The 27,786-nt window shown below is 44.7% G+C and overlaps 1 protein-coding gene across 4 annotated transcripts in view; it reads right to left on the bottom strand.

Moving 5' to 3' along the window:
• Positions 1–27,786, bottom strand: part of LOC144599524 (neprilysin-like) — a 125,998-nt gene that overhangs the window by 24,757 nt on the left and 73,455 nt on the right. For all 4 annotated transcript variants that reach the window (XM_078410518.1, XM_078410517.1, XM_078410516.1 and 1 more), the window contains exons 10-17: positions 26,331–26,432; positions 25,560–25,699; positions 23,942–24,035; positions 20,062–20,190; positions 12,978–13,076; positions 11,333–11,410; positions 7,834–7,937; positions 5,967–6,025 (exon numbers count right to left, since the gene is read on the bottom strand). In XM_078410518.1, the coding sequence (XP_078266644.1) occupies positions 5,967–6,025; positions 7,834–7,937; positions 11,333–11,410; positions 12,978–13,076; positions 20,062–20,190; positions 23,942–24,035; positions 25,560–25,699; positions 26,331–26,432 (805 nt within the window). The remainder of the gene's footprint in view (positions 1–5,966; positions 6,026–7,833; positions 7,938–11,332; positions 11,411–12,977; positions 13,077–20,061; positions 20,191–23,941; positions 24,036–25,559; positions 25,700–26,330; positions 26,433–27,786) is intronic.

The following is a 27,786-nucleotide window of genomic DNA, read 5'->3' as shown; positions in this document are numbered from 1 at the left end:
CGAATTCGACCCGCCGATCGCCACGGAAGCCCCGATGAGGTAGAGATCGGCCGCCTCACCCTGCCACCCAGCCTAGGGGCCGCGTTCCCGGGGGGAATTTTGGGGAGGGGGATTTCAAGTGCACTCTCGTAATTTTGTCCAGATTAAAGTTGTCATACCACCAGACCATACATGATTGTATCAAAGTAAAATCATATTTGATTTGACTGGATAGTATGCTAAGAAAACCTTTCATGGTACCTTGGTACACGTGACAATAATAAACCTACACCTAAAAAAGCGTACCTGCCAACAGCTAGAGAGCAGTCCTGAACTATCTACCACATTAGAGACCCTTGGACTATGTTTGATTGGACTTTACTGGCTTTATCTTGTACCCTTTATCATGTATCTGTACATGATGGCCCGATTGTAATCATGTATTGTCTTTCCACTGACTGGTTAGCACGCAACAAAGGCTTTTCACTGTACGTCGGTACACGTGACAATAAACAAAGACCTTCTCCACAGTTATATTCTCAATCCAATACCAACAGGCCATCTAATGGGCGAGATGTAAAGCTGAAGCCACCCTGCCCTCTTATTTCAATAGCTAGAGTTTCAGAAGTACTTGGACGAACATCAAGGTTGACTGCAAACAGGCTGATAATGAGGCAACGAAACAACAGAAAGAAGGAATTGGGTTGCAAGTCGGATGTGTTCCATTTCAGTGCCGCTGAAGAGGTTAATTGCTTCCATATTCTTGAGCTGAACCAGAGCCCAATGAATCTGGTCCCTCCAATGATAAAGAAACTCTGCACATTATCAAGGTAAAATGGGGTTAAACACTCCCAGATGACACAGGGCTGAGCTGATTGGGAGATTTGGATTTAGCCTCTGCTGAATTAACCCGCAGCAGATGGATCGGAAGATAGGTTTTACAGAGAAAGAAGGACTTGCTTTCATGGAATGCTTTTCATGACCTTCTGGAGTCATTCTAAACACATTACAGCCATTTTCCTTACGATTGTACAGGTCCACCACCGATTTTCCGGCCCCCTTGGTTTCCAGAGCCTTGCCGGATTATCCGTTTTGCCGGACCAACAGAGGTCGGCGTGGGGGGGACGAGATGTGGCCTGCTAAGTCAGCTTTGGAGGTCAGCTATTGGAATAGATCTGATGGCTCCGGCCGGGATGGAGTTCCAGAGCCCCGGCCGCAAGGGGCAAATTCGACCTCTGATCGGAAATCCGGCTGTAGAAGTCCTGATGAGTTCAGATTGGCCACCACATAAGTTCATAAATTCAAGGAGCAGAATTAGGCCATTCAGCCCATCAAGTCTACTCCGCCATTCAATCATGGATGATCTATTTTTCCCTCCCAACCCCATTCTCTTGCCTTCTCCCCATAACCCCTGACATTCTTACTAATCAAGAATCTATCAATCTCCACCTTAAAAATATCCATTGACTTGGCCTCCACAACCTTCTGTGGCAATGAATTCCACAGATTCTGACGAATGAAATTTCTCCTCATCGCCTTTCTTGAGATGCGTCCTTTGATTCTGGGGCTAAGGCCTCTGGTCCTAGACTCTCCCACTGGTGGAAAAAACTTCTCCACATCCACTCTATCCAGGCCTTTATCCTCACCAGCCTACGTGCTACATTTTCAGGTGAACTTTCGGGGGAGGGAGGGGGATTCAAGTTTGATTTTGTAATTGTGTTCGGATAAAAGGAGGTGCCGTGCCCCACCAGAAGTGAATGTTGATTTATCAATAACTCCATCAACGCCTCTACTTCCTTTGAAGATTGAGATTTGGCATGTCAACGAATACTCTCCTGAACTTCTACAGGTAGTATGGTAGAGAGCAGATTGACTGTTTGCATCACGGTCTGCTCGAATGCTCAGGAACGAAGGAGATTACAAAATGTGGTGAACACTGTCTGGTCCATCATGGGTACTGACCTCCCCACCATCAAAGGGATCTACAGGAGGCGTTGCCTCAAAAAGGCAGCCAGCATCATCAAAGACCCATGCCACCATGGCCACACTCTCATTTCGCTCCTGCCATCGTGAAGAAGCTACAGGAGCCTGAAAACTGCAATGTCCAGCTTCAGGAACAACTTCTTCCCAACACCCATCAGGATTTTTTAACAATACAAACTCTAACTAATCTCTGGACTGTGCATTGCCTGGGTTGCATGAGACTGGGACTTTGGGCTTTGTATTTTTTTGCACTATATTGGGTTATTGATATATTGAACATTTTATGTTTGTTTATTATGTTATCTATTGCGTACTATGTTCACAAAACTACTGTGCTGCTGCAAGTAAGAATTTCATTGTTCTGCTGAATAAAACACTCTTGACTGACTCGTGCTGTTTGTACCTTTCTTACCGCAACAGTGGCTGCACTTAGAAAAGCCCTTGTTAGCTGCAAAACGGTATCGCATGTGATGAGCATGTCACAAGCTGCCGCAGATTTCTTTTGATGCATACTACTTTGAGTCATAAGACCTATTTCCACTGATTAAGTTTAAGAACTTAAGGATGTACAGAGCAGAAACCGGTGTAAGGTAAATGCCTCCTTGTGCACTTCTGTTATTCATTAAATTCTTGGTTGAACTTTTACCTTGACTTCCCTTCCCGACAATTTAGTTTAGTTTAGTTTAGTCCATAGGTTCGTAAGTGATAGGAACAGAATTAGGCCATTCGGCCCATCAAGTCTACTCCGCCATTCTATCACGACTGACCTATCTGATCTATGTACCACAACTCAATGACTCAATGATGACTATCATTACACTGTCATTTCCATATGAAATGACATTTAAAAAATTGAGATCCAGGTTATCACATTGCAGGGATATATTTGCTTTCGGTCACATTAATCTCTCCTGCTGTATTGAGGTTGTGCTAATTCCTTTGAGCACCTTATTTCCCCAGATATGGGGCTCCCCATTCTTTCAGGAGGCTTCTTGTGTCTACAATAATTTGAGTCAATTCTCTTCCATTCATACTTCCCCAGTAATATCTACAGAAGTTTTCACAGATTGCTTTTATTTTTCTTTCTACATTACTTACATATTCTGTTTTTCCCATCCTTAGGAATTTTTTGGTTTTCCCTTGCTAAATTCAGATATTTTCTCAACCCTCGGGCAAATATTTCTTTTTGGCAACACTTTTTATTTGATCTAACACTATCTTCAACTTTCCATGTTAGAGTCGGTTGGTCCACTTTTCCTGTTGTTTTTCTTTTGCACTTCAAAGGGATATATATTTGAAAAATATGCATTAATTCTTTAACTGTTAGCCATTGCGAGTTGCTCTTAAATCTCTAAAAATAGTTTCCCAATCTACCACACCCAACTCATTCTTTACGCAACTTTGTTTGGGAATCTTGGTTTAATTGACGTAAAGCAATGCTAATTTGATCATCCTTTATTAAAACCAGCCAACAACCACAAGTATCCAATCTTTTCCAGATTTTTATTGGTAACATCATTGTTTACCAGATCCCTGTTGAGTTCTATGACTGGAGTAAATCAATCAAAGCCTGGATAATAAAATAATCAATTGGGAAACATTTAGGGTAAATGGAAGTAATAATAAGATCACAAGATCATAAGATCATAAGAAATAGGAGTAGAATTAGGTCATTTGGCCCATCAAGTCTACTCCGCCATTCAATCTTGGCTGATCCCTAACCCCATTCTCCTGCCTTCTCCACATAACCTCTGACACCCGCACTAATCAAGAATCTATCTATCTCTGCCTTAAATATATCCACTGACTTTTCCTCCACAGCCTTCTGTGGCAAAGAATTCCACACATTCACCACCCTCTCTGACTAAAGAAATTTCTCCTCATCTCCTTCCTAAAAAAATGTCCTTTAATTCTGAGGCTATGACCACTCGTCCCAGACTCTCCCACTAGTGGAAACATCCTCTCCACATCCACTCTTATCCAAGCCTTACACTATTCTGTATGTTTCAATGAGATCCCCCCTCATTCTTCTAAACCCTGGTGAACAGAGGCCCAGTGCTGTGGAACGTCATCATATGTTAACGTACTCATTCCTGGGATCATTCTTGTAAATTGCTTCAATCAAAGGTTGCGCTTTATCTCGACCTTCACACTATATTTAATCTATAATTGGACTGTACTGGCCTTTATCTTGAACAAAATGTTATATCCTTTATCTGTGCATTGTGGATGGTTGATTGTAATCTTGTGTAGTCTTTTCCCTGTCTGGATAGTACGCAACAAAAAAGCTTTTCACTGTACCTCGGTACACCTGACAATAATAAACTAAACTGAAAATCTGCTCCATGATTTCAAGGGTGGTGCTAGCTCTAAAAATGATGATCGGGTAATATATTCTTTAGACTTTACTTTAGACTTTTGACATATCGCGCGGAAACAGGCCCTTCGGCCCACTGAGTCTGCACTGACCAGCGATCACCCCATACATTAACACTATTCTACACACTTGGGACAATTTACAATTTTGTACCAAAGCCAATTAACCTACAAACGTCTTTGGAGTGTGGGAGGAAACCGGAGCTCCCAGAGAATATCCACGCGGTCTCAGGGAGAACATGCAAAATCCGTACAGACAGCACCCTTTAGTCAGGATCGAACCCGTGTCTCTGGCGCAGTCAGGCAGCTACTCTACCGCTGCACTGTCCCTCAATGCAGTAACACATGGGATTTGTTATGTGAGTGTTCAGAGAAATTCCTGAAGAACTCGGACAGTTCAGTGTGTCTCCATTGCTGAATGGTCCTTTGAATTTGTGAACAAAACCCTTTGATGTTTTTGTTATGTGGAATCCATAACAAAGCAGGTGGCTGTTTAGTTTAGTTTATTATCGTCACCTTTACTCAGGTACAGTGGAAAGCTTTTATGTCGTGTGCTAGCCAGTCAGCGGAAAGACTGTACATGATTACAATTAAGCCTTCCACAGTGTACAGTGACAGGATAAGGGGAATAACATTTAGTGCAGGATAAAGTCCAGTGAAGTCTGATTAAATATAGTCTGACGGTCTCCCAAGAGGCAGATGGTAGATTTAAGTTACACTTGTAAGCACCACTGGACTACATAACCCAAATAGAAAGTAATATGACATTAATTCTTAAAACTGGAATGTTTAATTAAGAAAAAAAGACACAAAGTGCTGGAGTAACTCAATGAATCAGTCAGCATCTCTGCAGTACATGGACTGGCATAGAAGCATTTAGTCGGGATGCATCACAGCCTGGTTTGGCAGCAGCTTCATCCAAGACTGCAAGAAACTGCAGATAAATGTGGGCGCAGCCCAGACCATCACACAAACCAACCTCCTTTCCATCGACTCCATCTTCACTTCACACTGCCTCGGCAAGGCCACCAGCATAATCAAGGACCAGTCTCACCCCGGTCATTCCCTCTGCTCCCCTCTCCCATCAGGCAAATCATTATTTTAGATACAAACAGATTCATACCTCACCCTTCAAGCAAGAAGTGCGGAAGAATGAAAATGCGTACCTCCAGATTCAGGGACAGTATCTTCCTAGATGTCATCAGGCAACTGAACTATCCCATCACCAACTAGAGAGCGGTCCTGAACCTGAGCTACAATCTACCTCAATGGAGACCCTCGGACCGTCTTTAATCGGACTTTACTGGACTAAACGTTATTCCCTTTATCCTGTATCTGTACACTGTGGACGGCTTAATTGTAATCATGTGTCGTCTTTCCACTGACTGGATAGCATGCAACAAAAACCTTTTCACTGTTCCTCGGTACACGTGACAATAAGTAATAAACTAAACTTTTCAGCTGGGGACCCTTTTTCAGACATTTCTACTGATAGCAGGGCTCCGACCCGAAATGTCGCCTTCCACATCCTGCTGCCTGACCCTCTGAGTTACTTCAGTACATTGTGTCTTGTCTCAGTAAACCAATATCTGCACTTCCTTGTGTCTATATTGAATGAAGAGTTTTACCGATCTGATTACTGCTTGCAGAATAGAAGGCGTTTACCACAGCAGCTCCCGATATCCACCTGTAAAACAGACCAGGGTAAAAATTACTCCGATTCTTTTCCCATTCACCTTGGTTTCCGTGGTAACCTGTCACCTTGCAATCACTTCCACGCAGCTGGAGGAGGGAGCTTCATGCTTCATCTTGGACTTTGTCTCTGGAACTGATGCACTACAATGCTAAGAACTATACCCTGCACTCTGTAGCCTCCCCTTCACTCTACCTATTGATTGTATTTCAAGTAACTCATAATTTCAAGTAACTCCTGCATTCCTTCCCCTTCCCTCTCTCTCTCTCTCTCTCTCCCTCCATTCCCAATCCTAGTCATCCTACTAGTTCCTTCAAGTAACTCTTGCATTCTCACCCCTCCCTCTCTCCATCCCTCCCCCTGCTCGTTGATCCTACTGTTTGTATCCTTGTTATCACACCATCCCCAGCCAACAATGGGCCATTATGCACTCCACCACTCCTGAAGTCATCTGTTGCCGGCCCTGATTTGTTCTAGCCTTTTCTCGCCTCCAGTTTATTAGTTTATTCCACCCCCCCCTCTCATCACCTCAATCTGGAGAAGGGGTGGAAGCTGCTTTACGTCCTTGTCATCCACCCTAGGTAGTTCTACAGAACTGGCAAAATTTGCAGCAAAGCGTCAACTACTGTACTCTGAAGCACCAATTGACACTTTTGATTGTTGTAGTGGACATACGAAAGAAGAAGAATCTGGACAAGGGTTCCGACTCGAAACATCGCCTATTCTTTTTCTCCAGAGGTGCTGCATGACCCGCTGAGTTACTTCAGAACTTTGTGTCTATCTTCGGTATAAACCAGCATCTGCAGTTCCTTCATACACATTAATCGTATTTTCATGTATGATATATCTGATCTGATTGGATATCATGCGAAACAAAGCTTTTGACTGTACCTCGGTACACCTGACAATAATAAACCTAAAGCTAACTGGATGGTGATGCAAGGAATTGAAATTGCTGGTTTACAAAAATAAACACAAAGTATGATTTCCAAAATAGCATGTATTTACCTCATTAAATGTGCTCTCGTCTCTTTTAGAAACATCCTACTAATCAGGTATTGGAGGTGCAAAGGGAGTTGGGAATGCTGGTGCAGGAGTTCCTTTGGACTTTATACTTTAGAGATACAGTGCAGGAACAGGCCCTACGGCTGACTGTGTCCGCGCCAACTAGCGATCCCCGTACAGTAGCACTATCCTACACATTAGGGACAATTTTTAAAAAAAATTAAAAAAAATTCTATTTACTGCTTCTATTTTGTGTTGTTGAACCATCACATTAAAAGCCCTTGGAATTCCCTGGAAAAATAAATGTTAATATATCTCTAGGTTTAGACTTTAGAAATACAGCGTAGAAACTGGCCCTTTGGCCCACTGACCAGCAATCACCCTGTATACTAGCACTATCTTACACACTATGAACGATTTACAATTTACAGAAGCCAATTAACCTACAAACCTACATGTCTTTGGAATGTGGGAGGAAACCGGAGCACCCAGAAAAAACCCACGCGGTCCCGGGGAGAACATACAAACTCTGTACTGACAGCACCCAAAGTCAGGATCGAACCCGGGTCTCTGATGCTATGAGGCAGCAACTCTACCGCTACGCCACTGAGCCGTCCAAAGTGTTAATTTGCAAGTTGAATTGGTGGTAAGGAAGGCAAATGCAATGTCAGCATTTAGCAGAGGAAGAACATGCTCCACATGTAGTCAGGGTGGAACAGAGTCTCCGGCTTTGTGAGGCAGCAGCTCTGCCAGCTGTGCAACGGTGCTATCGGAGAAATGAATAAAGGAACACTTACATTTCTTTGTCAACTTTTTCTCTGAGTTTTTTCAGATTCTTTTTCTGTTCCATCTGTAAATTTTGAAGAATGTTGCTAAAGTATTCGTCGACGATGAAATGCAACTGAAGGAAAAAGAAAGTACATTGTGAATAAATGCCTACATTACCCTGACCTCGGGTGCTGTCTTTGTGGTGTCTGCACGTTCTCCCTGTGACCGCGTGGGTTTCCTTCGGGTGCTCTGCATCCCTCCCACATCCCAAAGACATGTGGGTTTGTAGGTTAATTGCCCCTCTGTAAATTCCCCCATATGTGTACAGAGTGGGTGAGAAAGTGGGATAACTTTGAGACAAGGAACTGCAATTGCTGGTTTACCAAAATGGACACAAATTCTGAAGAAGGGTCCCGATTCGACACGTCATCGTTCCATGTCCTTCAAAGATGCTGCCTGACCCACCGAGTTACTCATTTTTTGGGATAACGTAGAAAGAGTGCGAACGGGTGATCAATGGTTGTCTTGGACTCTGTGGGCCGAAGGGCATTTTTCCATTCTGTATCATTCAATTCAACCAAGCGGGGATTGGTTGTGATAGCGCAATTTTCCATCCATCCGTCTAGGTTTTCCCCAAGGCCACACATTCATGAAGGAAGCCCATTGCACATAAAAGGTGCTGTGTCACCTGCCCGGAATGTTCATCAGTCAGCAGGACCTCGCCCGAAGACTCCTCCGTCAGCGGGACCTCAGCCAAAAGGCTCAGTGGTCGACGGGGCCCACCCGAAGGCTCGTCAGGACGGTGTAACTGGGAGGGAGCTGGAGACGTCGGGCGCGAGGAGCAAGGCCCTGTGGGAGGGTGAAGGGTGAGGGTAACATGGGCGGCTGCAGGAGGCACCCCCAGGACATAAAGATGGCCGGGCGAGGCGAGGCGAGGGACGTCGGTTTGCGGGAACTGCTCCGGTACTTCGCGCGCGCGGGCCGACCAGACGTTGGACTTTGGATAATGGCACCAAAAAGGGCAGCGCCTGCATGTGCAATATGCAAAAGGAATTTCACGGTGCAGTTGCATATGCGACAAATAAAGCACTATTGAACTATTGAAAATTGTAACCCATTTATCAGTAACTACCACCGTTGTCTATCCAATCTTTCATGTTCCAACTGATGAACATTTGGCTGATCCCAAGTAATATCAGTTTATCCAACGCTTACAGGAATTAATGAAAACCTATGTAAGCATTAAGGAGTTAAGATCAGCTAAAAATAAGTTTTTATTGTCTATTGGCGTCATTAGACAAAGCCTACTCATTGCCTGAGTCTTTTGCAAGATCATAAGATAAGTCTGATGAAAAGCCCATTGACTTCTTGGATCTCATGTCCTGAAGGCTAATTGGCACAATACCATTGTAACGTCAACACCAATATTTTAGCAGGGTGTTTTGTAACTTCAGCCACACTTCCCATCAGTCTGTTTGAGCTGTCCACTTTGGCGGCAGAAACAAGGAGGCAGATTATTATCTCAATGGAGTTAGGTTAGGTAAGGGGGAGGTGCAGCGAGACCTGGGTGTCCTTGTACACCAGTCACTGAAAGTTGGCGTGCAGGTACAGCAGGCCGTGAAGAAAGCTAATGGCATGTTGGCCTTCATAACAAGAGGATTTCAGTATAGGAGTAAAGAGGTTCTTCTGCAGTTGTATAGGGCCCTGGTAAGACCACATCTGGAGTATTGTGTACAGTTTTGGTCTTCTAATTTGAGAAAGTACATCCTTGTAATTGAGGCAGTGCAGCGTAGGTTCACGAGATTGATCCCTGGGATGGCGGGACTGACATATGAGGAAAGATTGAAAAGACTAGGCTTGTATTCACTGGAGTTTAGGATGAGGGGGGATCTTATAGAAACATATAAAATTATAAAAGGACTGGACAGGCTAGATGCAGGAAAAATGTTCCCAATGTTGGGCGAGTCCAGAACCAGGGGCCACAGTCTTAGAATAAAGGGGAGGCCATTTAAAACTGAGGTGAGAAAAAACTTTTTCACCCAGAGAGTTGTGAATTTGTGGAATTCTCTGCCACAGAGGGCAGTGGAAGCCAAATCACTGGATGGATTTAAGAGAGTTAGATAGAGCTCTAGGGACTAGTGGAATCAAGGGATATGGGGAGAAGGCAGGCACGGGTTATTGATTGGGGCCGATCCGCCATGATCACAATGAATGGCGGTGCTGGCTTGAAGGGCCGAATGGCCTGCACCTATTTTCTATGTTTCTATGTTCCTATGTTTCTATGCCTGCCGTTGAGATTTGGCACGAAGGAAGTTTTATTCCATTAAACCCAGGATCTCACCTGTAGAAAACATATCGTTATTGCTGCTGCAAAGCTTACTTGTTGCTGCATCTGCATAAGTTCTGTTTGTTTCACAGGGTGCAGAAGAGGTTTATCAGAATGTCGCCTGGACCAGAGGGTGTGAGCTACAAGGAGAGGTTGGACAGACTAGAATTATTTCCTCTGGAGTGTCAGAGGCTGACGGGAAACCTGAGAGAACCCTGTAAAATTATGAGAGGCACAGATAGGATAGGCAGCCTTTTTCCAAAAGTAAAAAAAAATAAAAAATAAAAATAAAAATGTATTATTATTAAATTTCAAAGACTATAGGACATAGCCTTTAAGTGAAAGGGGCAAAGCTTAAAGGAGACTAGACCAAGTGGACCCGTTGGGCCCAAACCTCACCTGCATTGGTGCAGCATCCTCTCTCCCCCCTCCCCTCCTTCCGCCCCTCCCCCTCCCCCCTCCCTCTCCCCCCTCCCCCCCCCCACTCCAACCCCCTCAACCCCCTTCCCTCCTCCCTCCCTCCCGAGGAGATAAATTTAAACTTTAAAATGTGAATAACTTTTAAAATAACACCGATTTCAATGAAACTTCTTCCATTAGCACCAAAGGGATGACGGTGAGTAAGGTGGGCCTAAAATTGTCGCGCTATCGTGTACCGTTTTGGCTGTAGTTCAGGAACAAACAAACGAGAGTTTTAGTATAGAGATGTGTGGAGCATAATTTTTGCAGGAGATGGGGTACATGCCTGCAACGAGCTGCCGGATGTGGTGGTGGAGGCAGATACAACAGTGGCATTTAAAAGGCTTTTAGATAGGCACACGAATATGCAGGGATTGGAGGGGGATGGATCACGTGGAGGCAGAAGAGATTAGTTTTCTTGGCCATTATGCTCAACACATACATTGTAGGCTGTTGGGCCTGTTCTTTTGCGTTCTTTTCCAAGTTCTATGTTCTCTTTCTGCTGGAGATACTCAAAATGTTGCACAAATCGTTGAGCACAGAATCAGGCCTCTCGTCCCACCATGTCCATGAAACACTGACCAATCTCCACAGATACTGACTTCCCTCATGAGTACTTCCCGTGTGTATCCAACGGGATATATTTTATCCAATTTATAGCCAATAACACTAAGCGATGAGATGGGAACTCTGAACTTATTGCCAAAATAATTTTCCTAAAACAAAAACAACCAGTTACATACGTCTTTGTATTCTTCATCCAGTTTGGCATTGTCCTTGATGTCTGGTGGGTAGCCAATTCTCTGCTTGATGGCCTTTGCCTAGAAATATAGAGATTGGGGGTTAACAATAAATAACTCTTTATTAAAATACAGTAAACCCTTGTTTTAACCGACCATTTTATAACGGATTTTAGTTACAGCGGACGGACCTTCCGACTGCTGTCCACGCCACCCCCATCTTGCGCCGCTTCCAGGCCGGACCTACTGCTGTCACCACCGGTCCACGGCAGCTTCCCTGCCACATCTGCCGCCGCCATGGCCGCCGCCACGGCCACCGCTGACCCTTCCCTGCACTCCGGCCGCCTGCGGGCTGCAACCATTGACTCCGTCGATCCGCGCCTCTGCCCCGACCACCAGCAGGCCAGGACCGTCAACTCACCTGGATTCCAGGCCCTGTTCCAGACCGAGAGTCTGAACAAGGGTCTCGACCTGAAACGTTACCTATCCATGTTCTCCAGAGAAGCTGCCTGACCCGCTGCGTTACTCCCAACACTTTGTGTCTTTTATGTATTAACCAGTGACTACTGTTGTTTGTTTCTACTGCTTGTACAATGATATTCCCTTACTTGGTTAAAGTGCCAATCAGCAATAACAGACACCATTTCCCTGCCACATTGGTCCGTTCTAACGAGGGTTTACCACATACCATACCCAATTTTAAACTTGTACCATTGCTAACTTTTCGCAGTTCTGAAGAAAGGAAATTGATCCAAAATATTTTCTCTGCTTCTTTCTCTACAGTGGCTCCTTGGATGTATCTAGTATTTTCTGTTTTTATTTCACATTATTAGCATTTGCTCTGGGACTTGACCTCTAAGATCACAACCTATGTGGCAAGTTGCCTTCTACCCTTTCACGTTAAGTCATGAGTTGATTGTAGACGATGAATTAAAAGTTTTGTGTTAAACCTCACTGAATTGTAAACATGAACGAAACCCGAGGAATGTAACACAGTTAATTATTTCTCTGCTGGGACAAATTTTGCTCCAAGGTGTATTTACTGAAGGTCAAATGAATTTTTGGAAAACATATCAGACAGTTAAATATTTAGAAAATGCACAAGACTAGAAAATGTGAAAATATGTTCAAGGAGTGCCAGGAAAGTGTGGGGGATTGTAAAGATTGCGATTGTATCATTGGAAACTAAGTGGAGAATTGTGTAGCAGAGCTCAGATCATTCTTGGCGATCTCAGAGATGGGGACTTGGTGCGTGAAGATTAAAATAAACTGTTGAACTACAGTAAACCTTGCAGTTTACGATTGTAGTAGGGGGTGGGGGGAGAAAGGTGGAGGGGAGGTGGAGATAGGACAAATCCTGGCAAGTGATAAGTGGATTCAGTTGAGGGGGGTTGATTGTCAGATGGGTGGACAAAGGCCAGAGATGAAAAACAGACCAAAGGCGGTGAGATATGGAGTCAAGAAGTGTGAATTGTGAGGCCAGAGGAGTTGATGAGAAAGTGGGATAACATAGAACCGTGTGAATGGGTGATCGATGGTTGGCGTGTACTCGGTGGGTCGAAGGGCCTATTTCCGTGCTGTATCCCCATCCTTCCAACGCATAATGAAAAATTCCCTTTGAAAGTCTACATGGACCGACAGCTCGTACTTTTGCTTCCGCCTTTGTTTTCGTTTCCTGATCCATCCAATTGATTTCGTGCAGGTTCTTGATGAAAATCACACGGATCTGCTCAATTAGTTCTTCAACCTGTGCGGGGAGGAAGACAAGATAAAAGTTAAAATAAGTTATCATTCCACCTTCAAGAATTGCCATTGGTATTGTAATTGTTTGATTATTGTCATGTCGGCAGGGGAAAGTTGGGCCAAAGAGCCTGTTTCCACACTGTATGACTATGACAAATACTGAGGTACAATGAAAAACTTTGTTTGCTGGCTACCAAGTTACATTACACCACACATGAGTTCAACCAAGCCACAGACATGTACAAAAAGTGCTGGAGTAACTCAGTGGATCGGGCAGCATCTCTGGAGAAGATGGATAGGTGACATTTTGGGTTGGGGCCCTTCTTCAGGCTCAGATTCAGACATGGGTCTGAAGATGGGTCGCACAGCGAAATGTCACCTATCCATTTAACAACAAGGAACTACTGACACTGGTTTATTCCAAAGAAAGACAGAAAAAACCCCCACGGGGTCACAGGGAGTATGTACAAATTTCGTACAGACAGCACCTGTAGTCAGGATCGAACCCGGATCTGGCGCTGTAGGGCAGCAACTCTACCGCTGCGCCACTGTGCAGTGAATTGTGGATGCAGCCCAGTACATCACGCAAACCAACCTCCCTTCCATCGACTCCATCTACACTTCACGCTGCCTCTACTGCTGTGTCGCTGTGCTGCCAATACCTCTGAACCTTTCCTATCCATGTGCCTGTCTAAGTGTCTCTTAAATGTTGTTACAGTAACTGCCTCAACTACCTCCTCTGGCTGCTCTTTCCATATACCCACAACCTCTGTGGGAAAAAGTTGTCCTTCTCACCTTAAACCCATACCCTCTGGTTCTTGATTCCCCTACCCTCGTAAAAGACTTTCACCCTATTCTTCCCCTCATGATTTTATACACCTCCATAATATTACCCTTCATCCTCCTGCGCTCCAAGGAATAAAACCCTAGCCTGCCCAACCTCTCCCTATAGCTCGGTCGCCATGGACCCGGTGGGCCGAAGGGCCTGTTTCCATGCTGTATCTCTAAAGGAAAGTATCCTAGCAACATCTTGCTGTGGCATAAGATTCCCTGATCAGAAAGCAAGTGAGGTAAAAATTCATAAACTAGTGCCCTGGTAGAAGGAGACTAGGATCAGAATAGTCATGTGGAAAATATTGAAAGTACTGAATCGCCAATAAACATTTCTCCCTTGGGAATATTTTGCTCAGGGAATTCACCGCTAAGTGCCTTCTCCCTCCAGGTATTGATGATTCTGAGTGGTGTTTGGATGGAACGTAGCAAAGAGAGACAGTGGATAGAATGAAACTTGATTCATTGCAGCCAGTCAACATATTTTACCAGAATATTGCCTGGATTAGAAGGGTTCATCTATAGGGAGAACGTTGGATAGACTTAGATTGTTTTCTCTGGATTGCCCGAGGTTGAGGGAAGACACCGAAGATAGACACAAAATGCTGGAGTAACTCAGTGGGTCAGGCAACAGTATCATATATCATATCATCATCATATCATATATATACAGCCGGAAACAGGCCTTTTCGGCCCACCAAGTCCGTGCCGCCCAGCGATCCCCGTACATTAACACTATCCTACACCCACTAGGGACAATTTTTACATTTACCCAGCCAATTAACCTACATTGGTATCTCTGGAGAAAAGGCATAGATGACGTTTCTGGTCCAGACCCTTCTTCAGTTTACTTTCGTTTAGAGATACAACATGGAAACAAGCCCTTTGGGCCACAGAATCTGTGCTGACCAACGATCACCAGTACACTAGTTCTATCCTACATGCTAGCGACAATTTATAGCAGCCAATTAACCTACAAACCTGCACGTCTTTGGAATGTGGGAGGAAATGGAAGCACTGAGAGAAACCCCACGTGGTCACAGAGTACAGACAGCAACCGAGGGCAGGATCGAACCCGGGCCTCTGATGCTGTGAGGAAACAACTCTACCGCTGCACCACTGTGCCACCTTTGACTTGATAAAAGTAAATAAAATTATAAGAGGCATAGATAGGGTAGACAGTCAGAACCTTTTTCCCAGAATGGAAATGTCCGACACTAGAGGGCCTATATGTATCTGCCTCGCTTCCCTCTCCCTTCCTCGGGCACCCGGTCTCCGGCTCCTCGACCAAGCGGGGAGGTGTGGTGTGGTGGAGGTCTGGTGTGGCAGGACTTTTGCGGGCTCCGCAGTTCCTTCCTACACATTAGACCAAGAGATCTTATGTTTGGATCAAGAGCTGGCAAAAAGTTAAAAGCTGCAAATTAATTTTCTGTAAAATCCGGTTAAGTGAAGAACAAATGTTTTGTGGATGGCTTTTAAAATGGACTGAAAGTTATTCATTGAATCTGCTGGAATTCAAACCATCCAGACTTGCTCCCTCATGGCCCCACAGTATTTGACGTTGCAGGAGATGACTCTGCCAGCAGAAAGTACCCGAGCAGCCTTGACATCCTGTATCCAGCCTCCGAGTTCACTTTTTTCCTCCCGAGGAAAGGAGAGGGAAGCGAGCGTCCGGTCCGGTCCGGTTAGCGTGCGGCGGCGGAGTTGGCCATGGAGTGGGCGCCGCCATCTTACCGCGGGCCTCCGGTGGCCGCTGCCTTCGCCCCGCCGCGCTGCCACGGCCGCCACTCCTCGTACAACACGGGTGGGCAGGGCCAGGGCCGGGGTCAGGACGACCCTGCCTCCCGGGGGCAGCGCGGCCGGGTTGGAGGTGACTGGAGGCCGGGTCTCCCGGGCCGGGACAGAGCCTCACCGGCGCCCAGGGGAGACTCGAGCCTGCGGCCTGGGGCCCGTACCCGGGGCCTGAGGAGCAGCAACAGCCGGCGGACGGCTTTTATCAAGTCAAAGGTGGCACAATGCTGCAGCGGTAGAGTTGTTGCCTCACAGCATCAGGGGCCCGGGTTCGATCCTGTCCTCGGTTGCTGTCAGTACCCTGTGACCACATGGGGTTTCTCTCAGTGCTTCCATTTCCTCCCACATTCCAAAGACTTGCAGGTTTATAGGTTAATTGGCTGCTATAAATTGGCGCTAGCATGTAGGATAGAACTAGTGTACAGCTGATTGTTGGTCAGCATGGATTCAGTGGCCCAAAGGGCTTGTTTCCATGTTGTATCTCTAAACTAAACTAAGCTGAAGAAGGATTTTGACCCGAAACGTCATCTATTCCTTTTCTCCAGAGATACTGCTGCCTGACCCACTGAGTTACTCCAGCATTTTGTGTCTATCTTCGGTGTCTTTCCTCAACCTCGAACAATCCAGAGAAAACAATCTAAGTCTATCCAACGTTCTCTCTGTAAATGAACCCTTCTAATTCAGGCAATATTCTGGTAAAATATGTTGAGTGGTGTTTAAGAGGGCTTTAGAATGGATATGCAGTGAATAGAGGGATATGGATCGCATGCAGACACATTAGATCAGTTTATAGACATCATGTTTAGTACAGACAGTGTGGGCTGAAGGGCCTGTTCCTGTGCTTTACTGTTCTACGTTCTATATGTTCAGGCAAAGGAACTGGGGAAACCAAAACATACTGACTTGTTGAGTTCCTCCAGCACTTTGCGTCTCTTTTTATAAACCAGCATCTGCAGTTCCTTGTGTCTGCTAAAATCATTCCTTGCACTATGCCCAACTGGTAGCGAGAGAGAACATTTTATACATTAAGCAAATCACAAAATGCTGGAGGAACTGTGAAAGGAAATGGACAGACAATGTTTGGGGTCGGGACTCTTGGGTCGGGTCAGATGCACATCTGACCTGCTGAATTCCTCCAGCACTTTGTATTTTGCTCAGGATTCTAGCGTCTGCAGTTCCTTATGTCTCCATTTTAATGCTCCACCGCAAAATCTCTTCAAGGTACGCCTACGCTGAAGGTCTCCTCCCCTCTCGGATGGGAGTTCTGTGAGACCCTCTCTCACTGCGCCCCTCCTCTGGGTCAGTCTGTAGAAGCGTCCCGACCGAAACGTCGCCTGTCCATTCCCCTCCACAGATGCTGCCTGACCCGTTGAGTTCCTCCAGCACTTTGTGTTTTATTTTAAATAAGGTTGTATTCGAGGAGTCCCATTAATTTGAGATAAAAGGAAAGTAGCGATTGATAAAGATTCAGGAGAACCATTCATTCAAATAGACTGAAAAGGTAAACTGATGAACATTAGGTTTTTGTACGTCAATAAATATCAATAAATATTTGTCTATTTATGATGTTGCCTTGTACACAGATGGGCACACATTTAGTTTCTGATAGATTGTTGATTAACTGTAGAAGCCATTATGAAGAACCAATCAATTATTAATTTGCACATTACCAAAACACAATAACTCCTCCATTCTCCAATGTACCTGGTGTTTCCAACCAATTTTCAAAGTACTCCTTTGTTGGAAGGTATATTTGATTTTTGTACTTCACACAGACAGTGTGGTGCCTATAATATAGTCTTTTATTCTGTCCAACGATACTTTGGTCTTAATGTTTCAAAACAAAAGGTTTTGCAGTTGGTTAATAAGAAATCAAATGAGATTTTAGTTTAGTTTCGAGATACAGTGTGGGAACAGGCCGATCGACCCATCAAGCCCATGCCGACCAGCGATCACCCTGTACACAAACCTACACACACTCTAGGGGCAATTTCACAACTTAGCAAAGTCAATTAACCTACAAATCTGCACGTCTTTGGAGTGTGGGAGGAAACCAGGGCACCTGGAGAAAACCCACGCGGTCACAGGGAGAACATACAAACTCTGTTAAAACAGCACCCGTAGTCAGGATTGAACCCGGGTCTCTGACACTGCATGGCAGCAGCTCTAACACTGCACCACCGGGCCTCCCTCGTTAAGGTCAGATGGGGAAAGTTTAAAGGAGATGCGTGGGGAAGTTTCTTTCTATACAAAGCGTGGTGTGTGCTTGGAACACGCTACCAGACGTGGTGGTGGGAGCAGATACAATGGTCGCGTTTAAGAGGCTTTTGGGGAGGTGCAGGGAATGGAAGGATGTGGATCACATGCAGGCAGAGGAAATTAACTTGACATCATGTTCATCACAGACATTTTGGGCCGAAGGGCTTGTTCCTGGGCTGCACTGTTCTATGTTCCATAGATTTAAAAGGGGCAGAGAATGGTCACCCGAACTGTGTGCTGGAATTAATTTGCACTCCATGTGGGATTCTTCCAAAGAGGGGAAGACACTAAGTGCTGGAGTAACTCAGTGGGTCAGACAGCATCCCTGGAGAACACGGATGGGCGATGTTTCAGGTCGGGACCCTTCTTCAGACTGAACCTTATCCTGAACCGAAACACCACCTATCCACGTTTTCCAGAGATGCTGCCTGTCCCGCCGAGTTACTCTAACACTTTGTGTCTTTCCATGGCAAGCAGCATTTGCAGTTTGTAGTTTTTAGTTTGTGGAGATCCAGTGTGGAAACAGGCCCATCAGCCCACAGAGCCAACACCGATCACCCGTACACAAGTTCTATCCTTGATTTGATTACACATGCACATTTGGAATATTGTGAGCAGTTTCGGGCCTTCTGAGGAAGGATGTGCTCGCATTGGAGAGGGTCCAGAGGAAGTTTACAAGAACAATTCCAGGGATGACTGGGTTGGTATATGAGGATAGCTTAAGGCACAGGGCCTGTACTCGCTGGAGGATGAAGGACGATCTCATTGAAGTGTACCGGAAATGCCTGGATAGAGTGAATGTGGAGAGGATGTTTCCAGTGATGGCAGAGTCTGGGACTCTGGTTGAGGAGGAATTAATTTTGTCAAAGGGTAGTGAATCTGAGGAACTCATTGCCACAGACGGCTGTGGAGCCAAGTGATTGGGTATTTTTAAGGCGGAGATCAGACCATTTCTTGATTAGTAAGGGTGTCAAAGGTTATGGGGAGAGGCAGGAGAATGGGGTTGAAGGGCCTGTTTCCACACTGAATCTCTAAACTAAACTAAACAGTCAATCCTTTCGGCTGAGACATTAAACTTTGGGCCAGTCCACCTTTCAAAGCCAAAGTCAAGGAACATTTAGCACAACTGTGACTAAAAAGAAGCAAAACAACTTCCTCATTTTCATCATTAATCAATCAATCAATCAATCAATCAATCAATCAATCAATCAATCAATCAATCAATCAATCAATCAATCAATCAATCAATCAATCAATCAATCAATCAATCAATCAATCAATCAATCAATCAATCAATCAATCAATCAATCAATCAATCAATCAATCAATCAATCAATCAATCAATCAATCAATCAATCAATCAATCAATCAATCAATCAATCAATCAATCAATCAATCAATCAATCAATCAATCAATCAATCAATCAATCAATCAATCAACCAATCAATCAATCAATCAATCAATCAATCAATCAATCAATCAATCAATCAATCAATCAATCAATCAATCAAAAACAGAAGTCTGAAGAAGAGTCCCGACCCGAAACAAAACCTATTATGTTCTCCAGTGATTCTGCCTGACCTGCTCAGTTTAATTAAGTCTAGAAATACAGCAAGGAAACAGGCCCTTCGGCCCACCGAGTGCATGCTGACCTTCAATCATGCTTTCAGACTAGTTCTAAGTTATGCCAATTCCATATCAACTCCACAAAAATTAGGGGCAATTTACAGAGGCCAATTAACCAACAAACCTATAGAGACAGGGAACTGTGGATGCTAGTTTATACCAGAGATAGACACAAAGTGCTGGAGTAACTTAGTGGGTCAGGCAGCAAACTTGCATATTTTTGGAATGTGGGGGGAGCACCAGGAGAAAACCCATGTGGTCACAGGGAGAACGTACAAACTCCACACACAGACAGCACCCATAGTCAGGATGGAACCCGGGTCTCAGTGCTGTAAGTTAGCAACTCTACCGCTGCACCACTGACCCAGCCTGTTACCCCAGCACTTTGTGTCTTCTTTGCAGATCATAAACTAAAGCCTGGCTTTGAAAGTCAATAAAACTTTGAAAGTCAATAAGAAGTTCTGAAAGTTGATCAGTGTACCATGTGCTTGCTCTCCCCTGCAAAAGCTTCCTCCACATACAGACGACCGACGGCCTTGTCCATGTTGATGTTGACGTAGTTTGCGCACTTTCTCCACACCGCATTCTCTGTTGTGGTGCCATAGAGTGCCTACACACAACAAAATAACCAAGAGGATATTTAATAAAACATCACAGTTGTACAAACATTGCAGTTGTATAAAACGTTGGTGAGCCCACATTTAGAATATTATGTTCAGTTCTGGCACTGTGTTATAGGAAAGATGTTGTCAAGCTGGAAAGGGTACAGAGAAGATTTACGAGGATGTTGCCAGGACTAGAGGATCTGAACTATAGGCAGAGGTTGAGTAGGCTCAGACTGTATACATTGGAGTGCAAGAGGATGAGGAGTGATCTAAGAGAGGTGTATAAGATCATGAGAGGAATAGATCGGGTAAACGCACAGTCTCTTACCCAGAGTAGGTGAATCGAGCACCATAGAACATAGGTTTAAGGTGAAGGGGAAAAGATTTAATAGGAATCTGAGGGGTAACTTTCTCACACAAAGGGTGGTGAATGTATGAAACAAGCTGCCAGAGGAGGTAGTTGAGTCTATCCCAACATTTAGGAAGCAGTTAGACAGGTACATGGATAGGACAGGTTTGGAGGGATAAGGACCAAATGCTGGCAGGTGGGACTAGTGTAGCTGGGACATGTTGGTCAGTGTGAGCAAGTTGGGCGAAGGACCTGTTTCCACACTGTATCACTATGACATCTATGACTTTATCACACGTTTGGCACAGTGGCACAGCAGTAGATTCGTTGCCTCACAGTGCCAGAGACCCGAGGTCAATCCTGATTACGGGTGCCTGTCCTGTCCATACGGAGTTTGTACATTCTCCCTGTGACCACGTGGGGTTTTTTCCGGGTAATCCGGTTTCCTCCCGCTCTCCAAAAATGTGCGGATTTGTGGGTTAATTGGCTTCTGTAAATTGGCCCTGCTGTGTACGATAGAACTAGTGTATGTGTGACTCGGTGGGCTGAAGGGCCTGTTTTCATGCTATATCTCTAAATTAAAACTAAATTAAATCACACTTGAAAGGTGGGGGATTGACCACATTAAAATGGCTACCCGTTTGGTGTGGATTTTGATTGCCTATTTAACTTCCGTTTTTAAATCCCTGTTCGTGAATTATCTGTAGATTTATTTTTAACACTTTAGATCCTGGTTTTCTTGCCTTAAACCTTTTTGGTTTAAGAGAATTGCAGTTCTCTAATTTAGACTTTAGAGGTACAGCATGGAAACAGGCCATTTAACCCACTGAATCCGCACCGACCAGCGATTACCCCGTACACTAACATTATCCTACACACTCGGGACAACTTACAATCTTTACCAAAACCAATTAACCTGCAAATCTCTACGTCTTTGGAGTGTGGGAGAAAACTGGAGCACTCGGAGAAAACCCAAGCAGTCACAGGGATAACGTGCAAACTCCATACAGACAGCATCCGAAGTAACGATTGAACCCGGATCACTGGCGCTGTAAGGCAGCAACTCCACTGCTGCGCCCCTGCATCACTGTAAATTTGCAGGTCAACTATTGTTCGATTTTGCAATGTCAACAGTCACAATCCAGTTACAATCCCTTACCACAAGATGGCAAGAGAGAGCACAAGGAAAGGCGGTTGGTGGGGGAAGGGATTGAGAACAAATCTTTTTCTTTCTTTCGTGTCCATCATTCAAATGTTACATCACTGTCATCGCATTAAATGCTGGGATATGTGAGGGAGTGCAACTGATGGGATTGCCTTTAAGGGCCTGTCCCAGTTGGGCGATTTGAAGGTGACTGCCGGCGACTAGGCTGCCGGCAAACGTTCGCCGGGGTGTCGCGGGCATGATCGTGAGAAGTCTTCAATGAATCGGCGCGTCGCGGAAATACTTTCCTGCTAGAAATTTCTCGGCGACAGCGGGCTTGTCGCCAGGTATCGTAGCTTATTGCGGGCTCTGTCGCATGCTGTCCCCAGGTTTGCTAGGTACTGAGGACGGATGAATTTCATTGTCGACTACTAACGTCAGGTACCAGGATCAGGAGAAGGCAAGGTCCGACAGGAACTGTCAAAACCCGTTTTGACAGCTGACAGAAGTGCAGCTGCAACAGCCAGGTGTGGAATGGGGCGGAGACCGCGATGCTGTCAAAGGTGGGTGGACACTTGAACAAACCGACGGCAAGGTCCGGCCAGTGAAATATTTAGGCATATTTTGTAATCGTTTGAAGTGTTCGTTTTTAAAGAAAGATTTTGGTATGTAGTTATCCATCTTTCCCAGGAATATAGTTTGTTGTAATAAAGTTGATTTTGGTGATTTAAAAAAAAATTTGAGTCTAAATTTATTGAGTTTCTAAGTACTTTATCATGGCATCTCATTCAAAGATTCTAGTCTCATTCATTTTGACCAATGAAATAAAACGCTGCCACAAGCACTGCACTCTGAGAACTCTTTTCATTCATTTATTTTGATCAATGAAGCAAACACATACACAAGCATTTCACTACGTTTAAATGCAAACACTCACACAAAGACAGACACTACTAACACAAAGACCATGAGTTACTGTGAAGCTGTTAAAGGGGGTATGGACACCTGTCATAAGGACAGCAAGGTCCGGACTGACTCTCAGTCTGAAGAAAGGGTCTCGACCCCCAAACGTCACCCATTCCTTCTCTCCAGAGATGTTGCCTGTCCCGCTGAGTTACTCCAGCTTTTTAGCGTCTATTTTCTTCGACCTGACTGCAGCAGGTTACAAGGAATCGGATCTCCCAACAGTGGGAGGAAGAGATTTTCAGCGGGACTGGATAAGTGAAAGATGTTGATACCGGGGAGGCTGATACAAAGACAGTGGGGACAACAGTGTTGGCAGTCGGATTCTCGCTGTCTTTCGGAAAAGTCCCGGACATCACGTTAAAACCAGATCCCATGTCCCCCACGGGAAAGCATTGGTTCTGTTGGAGGATCACTGAAAAACCCTTGTCGCAGATGCATTTAGAGGCACGTAATATTAAATTAAGAAAAGGCATTTGAAGATACCAGAAGATAGTTTTGTTTAACCAATTTATTTACCGTCAGGACATTTGGAGGCATTTAGATTGGAGGCGACAGTTTGACGGTCAGGTAAGTGTGGGAATTACGCGATGTTTCAGAAGAAGGTGTAATCTCTTAGCCAGGTGCTAGTTTCACAAAAAAAGTAACTTGTATCGACCTGACTCGGCATTGTCGTGGTCATTGTCGTAGGGTAAAAGAAAATTTTGGCGATCTGCTACGACTTTGACAGTCACCGGCAGTCGCCTTAAAAATGGCGTAACTGGGACATGCCCTTTAAGCACCAGCAAGGACTCGATGGGCCAAGAGACCTTGTTCTACGATGTGATCTAAGACAGTAATAAACAGCTAAAGTAATCATCACGTTTAAATTAAAAAGGACTTTAAATTAAAAAGTTACATAAAAATGTTTAAAACTTGGCTTATTTAAATTATTTTAAAAAATGATTACAAATTAACGGAAGGGAACAAATAACTCAGCTTTACTGATCATACGATCATAAGTGATAGGAGCAGAACTAGGCCATTCGGCCCTTCAAGTCCACTCTGCCATTCAATCATGGCTGATCTATCTCTCCCTCCTAACCTCATTCTCCTGCCTTCTCCCCATAACCTCTGACACCTGTTCAATCATACATTTCCTATGATGTCATGGTACCATGTCCGCTTGGGTCAAGGTTGGTATAGCCTTCCCCAATCCCAAAGACCAAACGGTGCGTGAAAGCAGATCTTATCTTTAACGGTAGTTATGAATATAACTTTAGACAAGGTTTGAGCATTCAAATATGAACACAACTCGTACCTTGCGGAAGGCTGCCCTTGTCTCCCTGTAGGCACTGCTTAGACTTCCCATGAGGTCCATCACTTGCTTCCATATGATGTAGTTTTGAATATCCCTGCAGATCACATGAAGCAGAAACTTTGAATCTTTGTCCAAAAGTCTTTGGTTAAATCAAGATTATTGTCATGTGCGCAGGTAGGATGAGGTGCACGTACAATGGAAACTTGCTTGAAGCAACCACAGACTCAGACCACACTCAAAAACACAAATTAAACATAAATTCTATAAGAAAAAAAATGTGTAAAAGAACAGGACATTAGTGCAAACCACAATTAGAAAACAAGTCCACGGTGGTGCAAGAAGTAGTGTTCGGTTGCTGAGGTAGGATTAGGGTTGTGCGGGTCGGTTCAAGAACCTGATGGTTGCAGGAAAAGAGCTGTTCCTGAACCTGGTGGTGTGGGACTTCAGGCTTCTGTGCCTCCTGCCCGACGGTAGCAGTGAGAGAAGGGCACGGCCCGGAAGGTGGGAGTCCTTGATGATAGATGCCGCCTTCTTGGGCAGCGCCTGGTGTAGATGCTTTCAATGATGAGGTGGGCTGTGCCTTTGATGGACCAGGCTGAGTCCATCACTCTCTGCATCCTCTTGCGTGTAAGTGTGTTGGAATTGCCGAACCAGGCCATGATTCATCCAGGATACTTTCTACCTAAATTCCTTGCTCCTGCTTCTCATTTTGCAACTCTTCAACCCTTTTGTCTTACACCTTCTGTCTTTTCATCTCTGGCCTTTGACCAACCATCTGCTTTTCAAATTAACCCTCCTCACCTGTGTCTGCCTATTATATACCAGAGGGCATAAGTTTAAGGTAAGGGTGGAAACATTTAATAGGAAGCTGAGGAGCATCGTTTTACACAAAGGGTGTACATGGAACGAGCAGCCGGTGGAGATAGTTGAGGCAGGTACTATCAAATGTTCAAGAAACATTTGGACAGATACATGGGTAGGACAGGTTTAGAGGGATATGGGCCAAATGCAGGCATGTGGGACTATAGTAGATGGAGCATGTTAGTTGGTGTGGGCAAGTTGGGTTGAAGGGCCTGTTTTCACAATGTATGACACCATGGTTCTGAGATATTTTTTAACCTGGTGGTCTCAGCTTTCCGATTTCTGATGGCAGGAATAAAATAGAAATGTTGCCAGGGTGGTGTGGGTCTTTGATAAATTGGTTTCCTTTTTGAGGCAGTGCCTCCTATAGATCCATTTGATGGTGGGAGGATCAGTACCCGTGATGGACTAGGCAATGTCCATCAAAGAACCAGCCAGAAGCATGGGTGGTGAGTGTGGTTTAATGGGGGAAGCAAACCAATGAAGTTATAGTGTCATAGAAACAAGGAACTGCAAATGCTGGTTTACAAATAAATGAGACAAAGTGCTGGAGTAACTCAGCGGGTAAGGCAGCTCTGGAGAACAAGGATAGGTGATGTTTCAGGTCCAAGTCTAAAGAAGGGTCCCAACCCGATATGTCACCTATCCATATTTTCTGGCAATGCTGCCTGACCCGGTGAGTTACTCCAGCACTTTGTGTCTTTATTTTTAAGCTATAGTAATGCTCCTTCTCACACAAGACTTTCGACACACGTACCTGTCATTATATTTCTTGAGGATATCTGCTAACTTCTTAAGATAACCAGGTGCATAAACCACAATTTGCTCTGTTTCTGTCACAGTTACAGGTACACTGGAAAGGATTTGGTTGATAAAATCCATCCACTGGAATGTAGGCTGAATGAAATAAATTGGATATATATTATGCAGTACACAAAATTCAAAATATTAGAAAAAATCTGTTCACCCAGAGCTTTGCACCTCTGGCTCTTTAGAAACATTGGAAGAGGCGGCACGGTGGTGCAGCAGTAGAGAAGCTGCCTTACAGCGCAAGAGACCCAGGTTCGATCCTGGCTACGGGTGCTTGTCCGTACGGAGTTTGTACGTTCTCCTTGTGACCGCATGGGTTTTCTCTGAGAACCTTGGTTTCCTCCCACATCCCATAGGAGTAGGGGGTTGTAGGTTAATTGGCCTCTGTAAATTGTACCTAGTGTGTAGGTTGTGGGATTGAGGTACAGAGGGATTTTGGGGTCCAAGTCTGTAACAAGGCAAGTAGATAGAGTAGTTAAACAAGGGACGATTTTCAGAGGCCAATTAACCAACAAACCCGCACGGGATGTGGGAGGAAACCGGAGCACCCGGAAGAAACCCCAATGGTCACAAAGAGAACGTGCAAACTCCACACAGACAGCACCCAAGATCAGGAATGAACCCGGGTCTCTTGCGCTGTGAGGCAGCAGCTCTACCCACTGCTCAACTCTGCCGCCTTTCAGTTAAAGCACAAAATTTCATTCAAGAAATCATTTACCTTGCCTTTGATACTCAATGGGTATTCACTTATCACTTCAGAAAGGGATTTCTTGTTGTAGAGTTTATTTGGATCATTTCTATCTTCAGGTTTGGTTGTAGCCTATGGCATAAAAAGACATAAATATGTATATTAATACTTTAATCCTATTTCAAACACAAATAGAGGCAAAATGACTTAACTTACTTCAACAAATAAATGAATAATGTCAAATCAAATCAGGTTGTCTCCCACATCCCAAGACATGCAGATTTGTTGGCTAATTGGCCTCCGTTAATTGCCTCTAGTGTGTCGGGACCGGATGAGAAAGTGAGACAATGTAGAGCTAGTGTGAGCGCGTGATCGATGGTCGGCATTGACTCGGTGGGCCGAAGGGCCTGTTTCCATGCTGTATCTCTCAACTAAACTAAACTAAATTAAACTAAACTAAACTGGCCAAGCAGAATTTATTGTCAGAGACACAAGGAACTGCAGATGCTGGTTTACAAAAAAAATGCTGGAGTAACTCAACGGGTCAGGCAGCATCTCTGGAGAACAAGTGTAGGTGATGTTTCGGGTCGTGGCCTTCTTCAGACTGATATCCCACCTCTCTTCCAGCTTTCTCCTTAACCCTCTCCCCCACCACTAAGGGTCCTGACCCGAAGCGTCACCTATCCATGTTATCCGGAGGTGCTGCCTGACTAGCTGTGTTGCTCCAGCACTTTAAGTCTTTTACATATGCACAAGTACGGTGAGTTACAGGTACGATGGAAACCTTGCTTGCAGCAACATCACAGACATAAAGACAATCGCATGAAAACATTTCTACCTTGGTTATTTAAGCGTCTGTTTAAATCACTCCTTACATAATTGTATCTGATTCCCCCACCTCCTCCGGTAGTGAGTCAATCATTCACTGTTTAAAAATCTTTCCCCTCAGATCCCCTTTAAAACCACTTTAACCCGTGTCTTCTTGCTTTTGTTGCCCCGACCATGGAGAAATAAGATCTTGACTGTCTACCCTATCTGTGCCTCTTATTAAAGCTTGATGCACGTGACAATAAACTAAGATCAAACTCAAAATCGAATATATATCATAATCCCAGAGCAGCACAATGGTAGAGCTGCTGCCTCACAGCGTCAGAGACCTGGGTTCAATCCTGACCTTGGGCGTTCCCCGTGAGGAGTTTCCATGTTCTCTCTTTGACCGTGTGTGCTTTCTTTGGTTTCCTCCCACATTCCAAAGACGTAAAGGTTTGCAAGTTAATTGGCTTTGGTAAAAAAATTGTAAATTGGCCCTAGTGTGTAGGATAGTGCTAGTGAACGGGGTAATCACTGGTTGGCGTTGACTCGGTCTTTTTTTGCGCTGTATCTCTAAAATATAAAGTGTAAAGTAAAGTTCTCCGGGTGCACCGGTTCCCAAAGACGTGTGGGTTTGTACGTTGTAGGTTAATTGGCCTTGGTACATTGCCCCTGG

This window comes from Rhinoraja longicauda, chromosome 13, assembly GCF_053455715.1.
Source record: "Rhinoraja longicauda isolate Sanriku21f chromosome 13, sRhiLon1.1, whole genome shotgun sequence".
NCBI classification, from domain to species: domain Eukaryota; kingdom Metazoa; phylum Chordata; class Chondrichthyes; order Rajiformes; family Arhynchobatidae; genus Rhinoraja; species Rhinoraja longicauda.
Note: the sequence above shows the minus strand (reverse complement) of the source record. Positions and strands in the feature narration are given on the sequence as shown.